The following is a 13,878-nucleotide window of genomic DNA, read 5'->3' as shown; positions in this document are numbered from 1 at the left end:
AGTAAATAATTTTAATTTAAAAAGTTACTTTAAGTTATATGATGATAAATGTCGATGACTTTATGTGTTTGTATATTTTTATATTTAAAAATTCTCTTTGTGTTTTATGTTAATTTCTTAATATGATATATGAGATGAGTTTGATCATTTCTATTTGAGTTATGTTTAATCTATGCTCTAGTCAACATAAACAATAATAAACAAAATAATTCCTCAATATTGAATTTTTCCTAGTGATAGTCTAATTAAAAAATCAACACACTCACAAATTAAATATAATAACCAAAACCCAAAATCAAAACATACACAAAAGAGTTAAATTAAAAAAAAATAAAAAATAAAAAACTTACATAAAAGAACCAAAAACTTTTCCTAAAAAAAAAAAAGAACCAAGAATTTAAATGGGTGTCCATTCTTTTACTTTTTTATAGTAAACTTCCTTTACCATGATATCTTGTGCACAAATTCAAAATCAAAGAACAATTAGTAAGATGAATTTATTTGATTAAAATATAAGCGTAGGTTGCATCTTGGGAAAAAAAAATGAAAAAAATTCAACAACATGGGGTGTATTGTGTGGGATTTAATTATAGGGGTGACTTGTTAACTAAGAAGGATTGGATCTAAAAGTCATGGCTGAATATATATATATATATATATATATATAAGTTTTGACTTATCCCTTAGTCAAAAGTCATGGCTAAATTTAAATTTTGACTTATAATTTAAATTTCTAAAACTTAGATAATAAAGTTTTATCTAAACTAAATTATTGTCAAATCTTATCCATTAGTCAAGAGTTTTTGTATGGTACTGAGGTCCCAAGACCCAGATGGGCCCTGGGCTCAGGCCCAATGGCACGGTCCCATCACTTTAAGTTCTGCTTAAAACTATCTTCACGAAATACGAGTTTTGAGCCTCGGCCCTAACCTATGCTCGGCATAAATTTCCCGAACAATCAATGAAACCTTGTCCGAACGTACCATAGGATGCTCAGCAATTCGGGGAACATCACTACTGAGCATATTCACTTGAGTTGGAACCAAGTTCCAATACCATAATCACTGCATTCTACTCTCACCTAAACATCCACTTATAACAGATAATATTGGACCTTCAATTGCACTAACAATGACAGTAATCATGACCTCCCCACTAACTTAGAACTATAAATAGGAGAAGTTGAGGAAGAAAAAGGGGTTCAGAAAAAAGGGAGAGAAAACAGTAATTGAGGAAGGAAGGAGGGATATTACTTTGAGTTTCTGTGCCAAGAACGACTCAAAGTAGGAAATCCTAAAGCCCACCCTATAAATAAGTTGTGAGCCCAAGTGAGATTGAGCCCAACAGTCTCATTTCCGGTGTGCACAGTTTTGAATCTTAATATCCTAATAAAATACTAATTTAATAACAATTAATAAAATGTAAGCTGCAATTTGAAGAACAAAAGATAAAAAACAAAAACATGGATCGTGTGAAAAATTTTTGATAATAGAATTTTAGTTTGAATAGAATTTAAATTTCTAAACCTTAGATAATAAAGTTTTATCTAAATTAAATTATTGTTAAATTTTACCCCTTAGTCAATTGGTGAAACCACTTGACGTAATCACGGTTTTTAAACTTAACTTTTATTATATAGTATATGATATGATATTATTTAATTAATAAATATTAAATAATAAAAACTTAAATTAGATCAATTATTAAAAAAATAAGGTTTCTAATTAAGATTTATTTAGCAAAGATCAAAATTAATTTAATGAGAATTTGTTTAGTAGTATTAGATTACATTATTAAAAAAAAAAGTTGAAACTATTGTAGTTAGTATTTTTTTTTTTTTTTTTGAAGGCATTGTAGTTAGTATTTAGTACAATTTGTGGGAGGAACAAATCTTTCCCCAATCAGATATTGTTCGCTTTAGGAATGGGTCGAGGAGTCGATGCCACCCTCACAGATTTGTTCAATCCCATATCGGGGAGAGACACCTCCCACCTTTGCCTTACAAGCACTTGGCCTAAGGAAATGTGAGTTAAATAAGTTTTAAACCTCTTTAACTCACACTCACTGTTTTTTTTAGAATACTAATTATTTTAACACACGAAAAAAGAGAATTGATGCAAAAAGTTTTATAACTTAAATATGTAAAATTCACCTCTTCTTCTATTATACAAGTTCTAGTGCGGATGCTCTAATTCTTTAGACTGTAGCAGAAATGGATAAGAAGCAACCCTACAAACTAGAAAAAAGTGCTTCCACATTGTAATAATAAGAGTTGTTGGGCCATGCTAATGCTATGATAATTAAATTTCCACATGGATTACCACGCGAAAAAAGGTACACCCCAAAATTCGTAACTTTTTTGCCTTTCTTTTCGTGACAGCAAATAGCAATCGCACTCAATCGAAATTTGAGAATTCGACAACAACATCTCACCCCATTGCTTTATTTTATTTTATTTTATTTTGCTGAATTGATCCCATTGCTTTATTTTTTTGATAAGACCCCATTGCTTTATTTGATCCTGACATTATGGGTGGTAATTATTTTTTGTCCGTTGAATATTTTTATTATGAATCATTACTTTTGTTTTGGAGTCGCCCATGAGTTTTTCGTGCAAATATAGGAAAAGGTACAAATAGTAAATATAAGAGAAACTGAAATAAAACTAAAATGAAATTGACGAAATCAAAAGAAAAAAAAAAAAAAAGAAAGAAAAAGAAATTGACAATATTTCAATTGGTCTGAACACCTGGCCAACAATGTTATATGGCTTGAACAAACCACCTCCCTCCCATTCACTTGAGCACGTATTTGACTCAATTCCTACTCAAAACACATTTTAGTCCATCAATCACCAAACTTATAAATAATTAAGAAATCGTTCACATTTGGCTAACATGCACTTGTTAACTAAGACTTCATTTTTATTTTTATTTTTTTTTTGAATTTTTCTTGAACCACACTCATTTTGTTAAATTTTTTTGTAACAACTTAATATGTCGGGTACGCCTATCAAAAAGGGGGAAAAAATGTCATGGTATGATAAAAGTTGTGACTTGTAATGCAAAAGTTGTGTCCATAAACTCTTTTTTTTAATATAAATAAATTATAGAATGGATATCAACTATAAAATTGACAACAACCCGCTATAAATTAGCGAGTAATATTATAGACACAAAATTTTTTAACAACAATTAAATCAGCACATTATATGTTTAAATGTTTACAGCAAATTGAGTAATACTACAAACATTATATGTTCCATGGTGTAGTGTCACCTCAACCCCTAGACAACTGCCTAGGGTCCCAAGTAAAAAAAGAGCCCATAATCTTGGATCTAAAGTTAATGTTATTGCTATACTTGTGTAACAATGTAAAATAAATTATCTTTTATACTCCCTCTGTCTCAATTTATTTGTCATGTTTCAAAAATCTAACTTTTTAAGGGAACATCATTTATTGTCTTATCTGCAGTATAAAAATGTATAAGTTTCCAAAATTACTCTTAAATAAACTTATCAAAAATATTTTTGAAAATAAAATAGGGGCATAATAGGAGCATTAATAAATTAATGGTTTTTAATTTTAGAAACAGGACAATATTTTGGGACATCCCAAAATAGAATAGAAGATAAACAAATTGGGATTGAGGGAGCACCTATTTTCTCATGAGTAATTATTGAGTGCTCCCGGAGTATTATAAATATATACCCTTCTCTCTCATATAACTGTGGGTCCTACTAATTAAATTTATGGTGAGACCTACAATTCATATGAGAGGGAAAAGTACGCATTTATAATACTTCCGCAGTATTCAATAATTTTCCTTTCCCCATAGGTGAGAAAGACCCATAACATATGAAAAGTTTGCTACATTTGGCCAGCAAATGAGGTAAATTTGGCCTCGAGAGGGGCAATTGCATTCTGACCCATTTATAATTTGATTTTCCTTTTTTGTTTTATTTTTCTTTAATGAATTTCTATATAATTATTTTGAGAAAAATACCCAAAAACTCATTGTTGTTTTTCCTAAAAATACATAATCTCCTGAAAGTTTTGAGTGCACTTAACCGGTTTATTGTATTGTTTTATGTGTAAACCGCTATTCATTTAACATTTAAGCAAATCAATTATATACTTGGCAAATAAAATTAGAATCTTATTTCCTCTTTTGTGTTTGTTTGTTTCTCCAAAAAAGAAAAAGAAAAAGAAGAAGATAAAAAATGCTAGGCAAAACCAGTTGCCATTACAATATTACATAAGTTTGACCTCTTCATGTTCCTCAGCCATTAATTGCTGTGCGATAACTTGGTGAACAATTTACTGATTTCAGCTTACGAGGCATCATCTGAACAAGAACTCCTCCCATACAAGGCATTTGAAAATCAAAATCAAAATTAAAAAAAGAGAGCTTTTTTTTTCTTTTTTTTTTTTCATTGTCCTTTACTTACGCAATTTACATTTGGTCAGTACTGATGTGGTTGTGTATCTTATATCATACACTTACATCATTAAATAAATAATGCGGGTTCATCATTAATGCATTTTTTATCATTAGTATTTCTTTGCCACCATCCCTTCATTAATATGCAATTTATTGGAAATAGCACCGAGACATGGCCAGCATTTATTATGACAACACCCAAATATAATGTTTACCAAATTTTCACAAGGATGGTCAATTTGGAATTTAGTACTGACTCAATCACGAGAATCCTAAAATAAAAATGAATATGATAGAGAAGGAAAACAAGTAAATTCAAACAGAAAGCAAGAACTTGCATTAATCGGTAGAAAAGTTTCAACAGATTCTGAAATAATATAGATCAAAATCCAATAAAGGACTCAATGTAAAAAACATTTTGAGACCATTCCCCAACAAAACTTAGTACAAATGAGCAATGGAATCTTAAGTTAAAATAAGCCGACAAATGAAGCCTACTCCTAGGATAAAGACAAATGCGTAACTTTCATGATTTTCCCCTTGGAACCTCTAAAGATTCCTTGAATTTTGGTGCCCAGAATGTTGGCCAAAGAGTTCTTCAACACAAGCTGTGCTATGCCAGTACAATTATTTGTGATGTTGTAAAACTTTCTCCCTCTTCTCGATACTCATGAACAAAATGGCATAAATACAGTTTTAAAATCGATTCTGCCAGTCATAGCTTGCTGCAATGTGTCAGCACTCAGCACATAATAATCAGAAGAGATATAAACAATGGAAAATTCTATGCAACACACCTGAACAGTTAAAATTAGAAAAGTGTGTACCGTGTACCATAGAATTCTCTCAGTCACATACAGTAACAAGCATGTTCTCAACTGTCACGACCCGGGAGTCCGGACATTGATAAAACTAATCCCAAATGGTGACAGATTCCTTAAACAAATTAAATCTCATAAGAAATTTCTTACATGTCTCCACAATACTATGAAGTCAATTCATAATTTCATAGCATAACTACAAGCTTAAAAAAAGGTTACATTGTCATCAGAACATGAAAACATACTTCAACACAAGTACAATCCATATATATATATAGAAAATCCAACCTCAAAATCTTATGTCAAAGTTGATACTACATCATGGTCAGATTACACAGGCTATACCTTCAAAAAATACAAAAACTGCTCAAGATATCTTCTAGACAGGCATGCAGTCTCTAACCAAAAAGTCCAACTAGATAGGAAACCTCAGCTCCACACTAGCCTCAAACTCCTATCACCATTCCTCTGAAATTGTGATAATAAGGGTGAGATTTTCACAGTCTAATACCTAATAAGTAACAAACCTATGGCCTGATAATGTGAGGCAAAGCTTTAATAATATGAATTAATGAGGAAATCTCAAGAATACAACAATTTCACAAGTTCAAAACAGAATTTGAAGACATGTTCTAACATATGCATAGAAAGTTTTAACATACTGAGTTTGTACAGAACTACCAGATTCATTAATAGCAAGCCTGGAAATGGTGCCAAATATCTTTATCTATTTTATAGGTAAGGTCAAAATTTCACATATCCCCAATACTATCTCAGAATATGTCCAAAGTTCAAATGCTCACAAAGTCACAATTCATTATCGGGGGGGTCCAAACATACCACTAGACAGAAATCTAGACAAAATCCTCACCAGCTGAATAGTTGTAGGGCTACAACCACTGCCAACTATTCAGCTGAAGTAACTGGGTTGCTGGCCAGATGTTGACAACGCCAACAAGTTATTAATCTTGTGCCAGCAGTAAGGTGCAGTGCAGAAATTGTCACACATCCTCCATGAAGACCAGTAACTATTGAGTATATTAAACATGGTCATCATTCACTTTAAAAATTAATTTAATCAACTAGATAAATTTTTTTAATGTGGCAGTCACTATACTATAGCTTGGTATGTATGCATAAAGCTTCTAGACAAATGCTGAATGTTATTCCTCTTCTCAAGATGCAAAAACAGACACATTCTGGTACAGAGACAAAACTTTGAAAAATAATAATTAAAATAATGGTAACATCTTGTCATGCACAAAAAAGAAGAAATTGGAAATTGATTTGTTAGTACGAAAAGTTTACTAATACAACCAAAAAAAAATACCATTTTTTTCTCGCATGCCAAAAAGTAACTGAGATGGTGCATTGTATCCTGGTTAGGCAGATGCTTTTAGAATAGATATTTCAAATCTAAAAACTGATTTTTGACATTGAACCAAAAAACTTGTGATCCATTCAAAGATTTCCTTCTTTAGTCAATATCATCTCTATGCAGGACTTTTATTTTTAATAAGTAACATCTCTGAGCAGACTTGCAGGCAGATTCCCATTACTTTATTTGCAAATAAAAAATTAGCATGTAAAATCTCATTACATCTAGAAGAAGTAAGAAGAGCTCTTGCAAACAGCAATTGAGGTGAGCACCCAAAAGTACATGAGATATTGAGGCAGAATATAGTGCTTAAAGATCCAGAACATGCGGAAAACTTTGTACTGAATACTACCAAGTAACAATTTGCCCCCACCTATGATGCAAGAGTACACGCAAAATTATTTCAGGATTTATTATTTAAGATTTTTTTAGATACCGAATTTTATTTTTGAATAGTGAATTTAGCTTCTATTATTAATGGGGATTCCTTGGGATGTAATTGTGCCTTAATATAATCCCTGAAACCATATAAGAAGAGGCTCCAGTAATGGTTTGAGCATTCAATATAAATTAAAAATTTTATGATCTTATCAACAACAAAAAAAAAAAAAAAAAAAAATTATTATTAGAGAATGTTTCTCTTGCTTAGTGATGATTCCAAGCACTGGGTGACAAAGCCTAAGGATTTAAGGAAAATTCTAGGAGGTGAAACTTAAAATTTTTCTTGTTTTCTCATTCTTTTCCCCCATCTCTATTTTTCACCTGTGTCTTGAATAAACCTGAACCAACCACCACCAATTCAGAAGGGGAGTGATGGTAGTTCCTATGCATCAACCCAAAGAAGCTCAAGAAACTGATAATGTTCTCCCTCTCAACAAACACTTCAGCTCAAAGGTAAATTGTCTTTAAGCATGACAGTAGAAAGAGTTATTTCGATCAGTCTTGAAATCTAGAAATGATGACCAGCAATATATTCTTCAAATTGCAATGATTAAACCAGTGCAAGTTTAGATCCAAGAGATGTGAGCATCTGTACTTAATGATAATGCAACAATTTATAGATATTAATACTCAGATTTTGACAATACACGAGTTCAAGGATTTAATGTTTAAACAAATCACAGTAAGGATTACAACTGCAATGCAGATGATAAGTAAATTTTTGATAAGTACTAAGTAGATTATGGCCATCGATTGCTTCTATTTTTCTTTTCTTTTTAAATTTTTTATCAATAGGTAAGAAAATTAATTAAAATGTGCAAACACACATACCATAACGTATGTCAACTACAGAAGAGGACCCCTAGGAGGACAGGGTGGAGGGAAGCGGCAATCCTAAGATAAGAAGTTGCTAACTATGAAATTAAATAGAGGTAAATATCCTAGAAAATTATGTTACATTTTCTGCAAAGATCTATCTCTCAATTTGCAATGAAAAAACCAGCTATAGCTTACCCCTAAGATATGTGAGCACCGGTAATTAATGATTCTACAGAAGGGCCTGTTTATTTCACTTTTAATTTTAAATACAAATTTTGACAATACATGTATACAAGGATTTAATGTTTACATTTAAAAATTACAGAAGCAAACACCAAGCATTTAAGAAAAACACCTAGTTAAATTTCAATAAACTTAGAGAGAACATAGAAAAGAGAAAAATAATTGCATCCCACTGTGGACATGAAATCAGAAGTGATAAAAAAAGACACCACCAGAATCTTGTTCTAAGGAAGCTCACACCCGCTAAGATCTGAATATTCCTCTCTCACCAAATGCACCACGTATTGTATATCATATTACACAGCCTATATGGCCATGGAGTATCATCATAGCACCTTCTACAAACAAATACCTAAGCATCTAGAGTATCACTCCAACAGGCCAGGAAGAACAAATCAGATAAACTATGTATAATGGGAATGAGATGGTCATGGGCCATGGCAAAATGTTGGGAGGCAAACTTGATTTGAATTAAACAAAAGATGATGAATGATAGTGCTTTACACAAACACAAACACATGCACACACATAACTTCGACAAGTAGGCAGAGAGAGAGATGGATGAAAGGAAATCAACAAAAAACATTGCACGACTGAAATAAATAGAATTTGAAGTGTCATTTTTTAGAATGAATATAAAACTATAGAAAAACAGTTACACTCGGTAGCTTCCATAGTTAGAGCTTTGATAGCACATTCTTTTCTTCCTTTATTATCCACCCTCACTGACTCAGTTTGGAATATGCTAGGCTAAATAGCGTATACCCAAGCCTCATTCATCAAATTCAAAGTTAATATGCCATTATGCCCTTAATATATAAAATAAAGGATTTGCATGATATGATACCTTCATATCCTTTCCTCCTCAAGATTTCACTGTATTTTTAAATAGCAGAGACTAAATAGAGTGAATAAACATGTAAATAGATAAGCAAAATGATCAAACTAGATAGTCTATCTTACCCATTCTAATCATTCTTTTTTCTTGCTACCATTCTGCATGATACTGCCCCCCAGGAACATCGAAATTGTAAGGTAAAACAAGGCTCTCCACATAGGTCCCTACAACAGAATTCTCTGACAAGCCATGAGACCGTAAATACCTGAACAATTCTTCTTTTGGATTGTACATAACTAGTTTCTTTCTGCCTACCCTCAATATTATTTGACCCTTTTCTGTTAAACACAAAGGCTTCACATGAACAAAATTTTCAAGTCCTGTCATATGTGGGACAATGATGGAAAATTTAGTCCATGACTCAGTTGTTCCATATTCTCTCATAGACCACACTTCAAAAATAATGTCACTGACATATCGGTACATATGTAGGCATCCTCCCAAAACCCCAATATCACAAAATGATTGACCAGATTCATAATCAGGCAATTCCAGCCAACCATATTTCTCCTCAGCCAGATCAAGATAAGAGACAAAATACGGGCAAACTAAATCATTCTCCAAATATACCAACCAGTGAAGAGCTCCATTCACAAGTATCCCATCAGATTTGTTGGGAACACTGTATGGGAAGTCTTCAATCCGTTTCCAGGAATTGGTTCCCAAAGAATACAGTTTCACTTCTGTTTCAAACCTTTCAGTAGCAAATGTAACCACTCGAACCAGTTTGTAGTCATCAGCAAAGGAATCATAACCAAACCCATATACAGTAGACAAGCATTTACGAGAACGAGTGGGGAACTCGATGGGTGATTTTGGCAGCTCCCTTGCCTCTCTAGTGGATGGATTCCACAAAACCAAGGCATCATTTTTAGGATTTATTAATAACAAACCATTACAAGATCCAACAATGTTAAAAAAGACATAGACAGAACTAGGAGTAACAGGATAATCAAGCTCCTCTACCACACTATTCAGCCCATCATACTGCACTGGATAAAGAAAGTGCTCCATGAGCATGAGCTTCTCTTGGATGATAAAATGTTTGAGGCGATATTTGGCAAATTTGGGATTGGAAATGAGATCATGCCAGGCCCGGCAAACACATTTCAATTGTAGAAGACACTTGACAGGAAGTCTGGACAGTATGCTTCCTATGAGATCCAGCGGAAGCTTTGACAATGATCTATTCCTTTGTTTTTCATTCTTTTCCATTGCTGTATAGTCCTGATCCTGAAATCAATTCAGCTAAAGCTGTGAGTAGTCGATTATTTGATTATTAAGCATCTATTTAAGTTATTAATAATGTAGCAAAATCTAAATCATCCATTTATCAATAAATGATTATGATTATAAGAACTTTACAACAAAGTTATCCTAGAAATTCTAGAATAACTCAATGCATGTTTAGTGTTAGTGGATATGTATCAATGAGCATAACATCCCTAATATTTTTCTTTTTTTTTGGTAAATTTACTCACACACCCAAGGGGAATCAAATCCTGATGTACCACCTTGAGCCTTGAGATGGTGGATCCTGATAAATTACCAAGCATAACACCCACCCCCCCCCTCATGTGTGATCCCAAACTCCTGCTTAATATGTGAGACCCAACACGTGAAATTTTTTTTTTTTTTGAGTGGAAATTTCAATAGTTGGGGGAGGGGGAATTGGAATTTTAGACATCTTCATTGGAAACACCAAGAGGTGCTAGTTGAGCTACAAGGCTCTTGGTGACAAGATTCAAACTTAAGGTCACTTGTTCTGATATCATAATAAATTATCAATTTTTCCAACAACTTAAGATGTTAGAAAATGATGAATTTAATCATTGGATAGGGAATGACACTCCCCTCCCTTGCAATTTGGAGGAAATCAACACACCATTATTCCATTAATAACAGTAGCAGAATATTCCAAATTTTAAAAAGATTCCATTGGCTAAGCCCTAACCATCTAAACATGGTCAATGAATGCTCTTTTGGTTTGGTTACATTTTATCGTTCCTTGTCACCAAGCTTCCCAAAAACACTTCCAGCAGCAACTCCAACTCTGCAAGCAGCTCCACAAATCCAACTACCTCTAGTAATTCTCTCCTTCCCTACCCAATTCTTATAGTACTACACACTCTTCACCAACTTTTCAAAATTTGAAATATTTCGTTACGATTATTAATGGAAGGACTAATGTGTTAATTTCCACCAAACCTCAAGGGATAGATCATTTCCCTTAAATTTTGTGGGAGATTGTCATCCTCTCAAAGCTCAAAGCTCAAAGCTCAAGGGTGGTTTTTGTAATTTACAATCACTTAAAAATTATTCTAACAGATTTTATCTTGTTTGGGACCACAATTTGAAAATTTGACTCTGTGAGACTCATTTACTATGAGAGAGATGTCATGTACACCCGAAACATGGTATACTATCTTGGTTCTAAAACAGACCCACATGATCTGATGTCGAATGCCATTAAAAACGTGAACTTGTTTTGAAGTAGAGTGGCACAGCTCACGGTTCAAGAAATCTTAACCTTAACATTTTATGATGGCATTGTTCACAAAAATATGCTACTAAAATAGACAACCCATCCCTCAAGTTTATTCATAATTAAGTCCAAGGAAAGTGGGGAATTTAACTTACAGGAATACCCCCACAAAAATAAAAAGTGAGGCAAGGAGCGTATACAATGTAGATGCAAAGAGAGAGAGAGAGAGAGAGAGAGAGAGAGAGAGAGAATAAATTAATGATACAGAGGGCCATAACAGCTAAACATGATTATTGATTTATTAAGGGAAAAGAAAATCCTATGAAAGTGAGACAGAAAGAGAGAAAGAGATACCTGCAACTGCAACAGATGCGGGCGAAAGAGTTGATACAGTATTATAGGTGTTGGGTATTTGGGTTATTAGATTTAGTAGAAATATCAAAGGCCAGAGAGGCGGGAATGGGTTCTTCAATTCTTCTACTACTAGGGAGAGCGAAAGGAATAACTCATCCATAACCCATCTTTCTTTTCTTTTTTTTCTTTTTTCTCTTAAAAAAAAAAATCTTTATATACTGCCTTGGTAACAAGTGTCAAAATTTGTATAGATTAGATGTTATAATATAATCTATAAATTTTTATTTTATACATAATTTTAAATTACAAAAACTTACAATTTATCAATTTATTAATAACATAAAAAAATATTGAATAAGATTATAATCTAAAGTTATAAGTTATAACAATTTTATATCTAAACTTTGTTTGGAATTCAATCTGATGATATTTTTTCTCTTTAAGAAGAACCAAGTAATACTTTTTTTTTTTTTTTTTGGTCTTGTTTTTAGAGGAAAGAACCACATGATAGTTGGTACTGATAATAACAAAACACCTAATAAAAATTTAACTTTTTTCAAATGATTTTTCAATCTAAGTCACATTTTTGCATTAAATGACTTTGGAGTATCAAATAATCATTTATATATATATATATATATATATGGGATAGGTTCAAATTACGACTAGTGTAACTTTGAGCAATATTACACTATTCAATATGTTTTAATTGGATGTGAATTTTGACAAATTCACCGTTAAATTATATTATCTTCGTATATTTTTCATGCTTACAAAATTTAAAAATAATAAAAAATTAATATCATGTCATCAATTAATTATTTAAATTAAAATTTTTGTAGTTTAAAATAATGCATAAAATATGAGTTTATGGATCGACTGGTAAATTACATCTGATTGCCATGAAAATTGGCATGCATGTTAAGAACATATAGAGCATGTAATTTGATAGTTGGATTTTCAAAATATGAATTTAATAACAAGTTATTGAATGATGTAACATTGTTTAAAATTACACTAAATGTAATTTGAACCCTCTCTCTCTCTCTCTCTCTCTCTCTCTCTCTCTCTCTCTCTCTCTCCTCTCTTCTCTCTCTCTCTCTCTCTCTATATATATATAATATATATATATAGGGGCAGAGCTACATTCTTGCCCCCCCCCCCCCCCAAATTTTTTTTCTCCTACAACTATACTAGTAATAGGATATAGCCTTCCCCAAAAATTAGAACTGGCCTCCCCAATTATTTCTAAGATTTCTAATTAGTCCAATGGATTTCTAGATGGTCTCCTCAATTTTCCAAAACCTTATTACTTGTCCACCCCAATTATTCCTTAGATTTATAGTTAGTCCAAGGGATAATGACTAACAGTTGATCTTCTTAATTGTCCAAAAAATTTATAATTAATCCAATGGATAATAACTCACTATTTAGCCTCATTGACAACCCATTTGCCAACATAATTTCTTTTTCTTTTCTTTTTTTTCATATTTAGGTACCAACGGAGTTTTGTTGTAGCTACTAGTGCCAATCCATTACCCCATTTTCTTTCTTCTCAACACAAAAATGACCCAAAGATTGCAATATTTTTCACAACCAGCTAGATGATTTGGAATAAGCGGAATGAGACTTATTATCATACTCCACGTCCTGACCCCTCTTTTCTAGCCAGGTCTATTGCAGCCTACGCTATAGAATATTTGGAAGCTAATTATGGAAGCTTGTCTTGAGTTTGTAAGATAGTCTTGTTTTTCTTTGGCTTTCCTTGATGTAACCTTGCATATAGCTGCTGTTTTTGATAGGTGGTGGGAAAGCTCTATAGCTTGTGCAGTTTTCTTTGGCTCTCCTTGATGCTGCCTTGTTCTTATATAAATTTATTCTTTCATTGAATAAAATTCTGCCATTTATTCTAAAAAACACAAAAACTCTTATCTCAACCAAAACTATTAATTCATTCTTTGGCCAAGTGCAACATCATCTTCTTGATTCTTTAAA

At 32.4% G+C, this 13,878-nt stretch overlaps 1 protein-coding gene across 1 annotated transcript; it reads right to left on the bottom strand.

Moving 5' to 3' along the window:
• Positions 1–4,825: 4,825 nt before the first annotated feature.
• LOC115967901 (F-box protein CPR1-like) lies at positions 4,826–12,001 on the bottom strand. Its single transcript, XM_031087058.1, has 3 exons — positions 11,884–12,001; positions 9,110–10,277; positions 4,826–5,733 (listed from the first exon to the last, which is right to left on the bottom strand). Exon 2 carries the CDS (start codon positions 10,257–10,259, stop codon positions 9,135–9,137), a length of 1,125 nt encoding a protein of 374 aa, XP_030942918.1. The 5' UTR covers positions 10,260–10,277; positions 11,884–12,001; the 3' UTR covers positions 4,826–5,733; positions 9,110–9,134.
• Positions 12,002–13,878: the final 1,877 nt, after the last annotated feature.

Source organism: Quercus lobata, chromosome 11 (assembly GCF_001633185.2).
Source record: "Quercus lobata isolate SW786 chromosome 11, ValleyOak3.0 Primary Assembly, whole genome shotgun sequence".
NCBI classification, from domain to species: Eukaryota; Viridiplantae; Streptophyta; class Magnoliopsida; order Fagales; family Fagaceae; genus Quercus; species Quercus lobata.
Note: the sequence above shows the minus strand (reverse complement) of the source record. Positions and strands in the feature narration are given on the sequence as shown.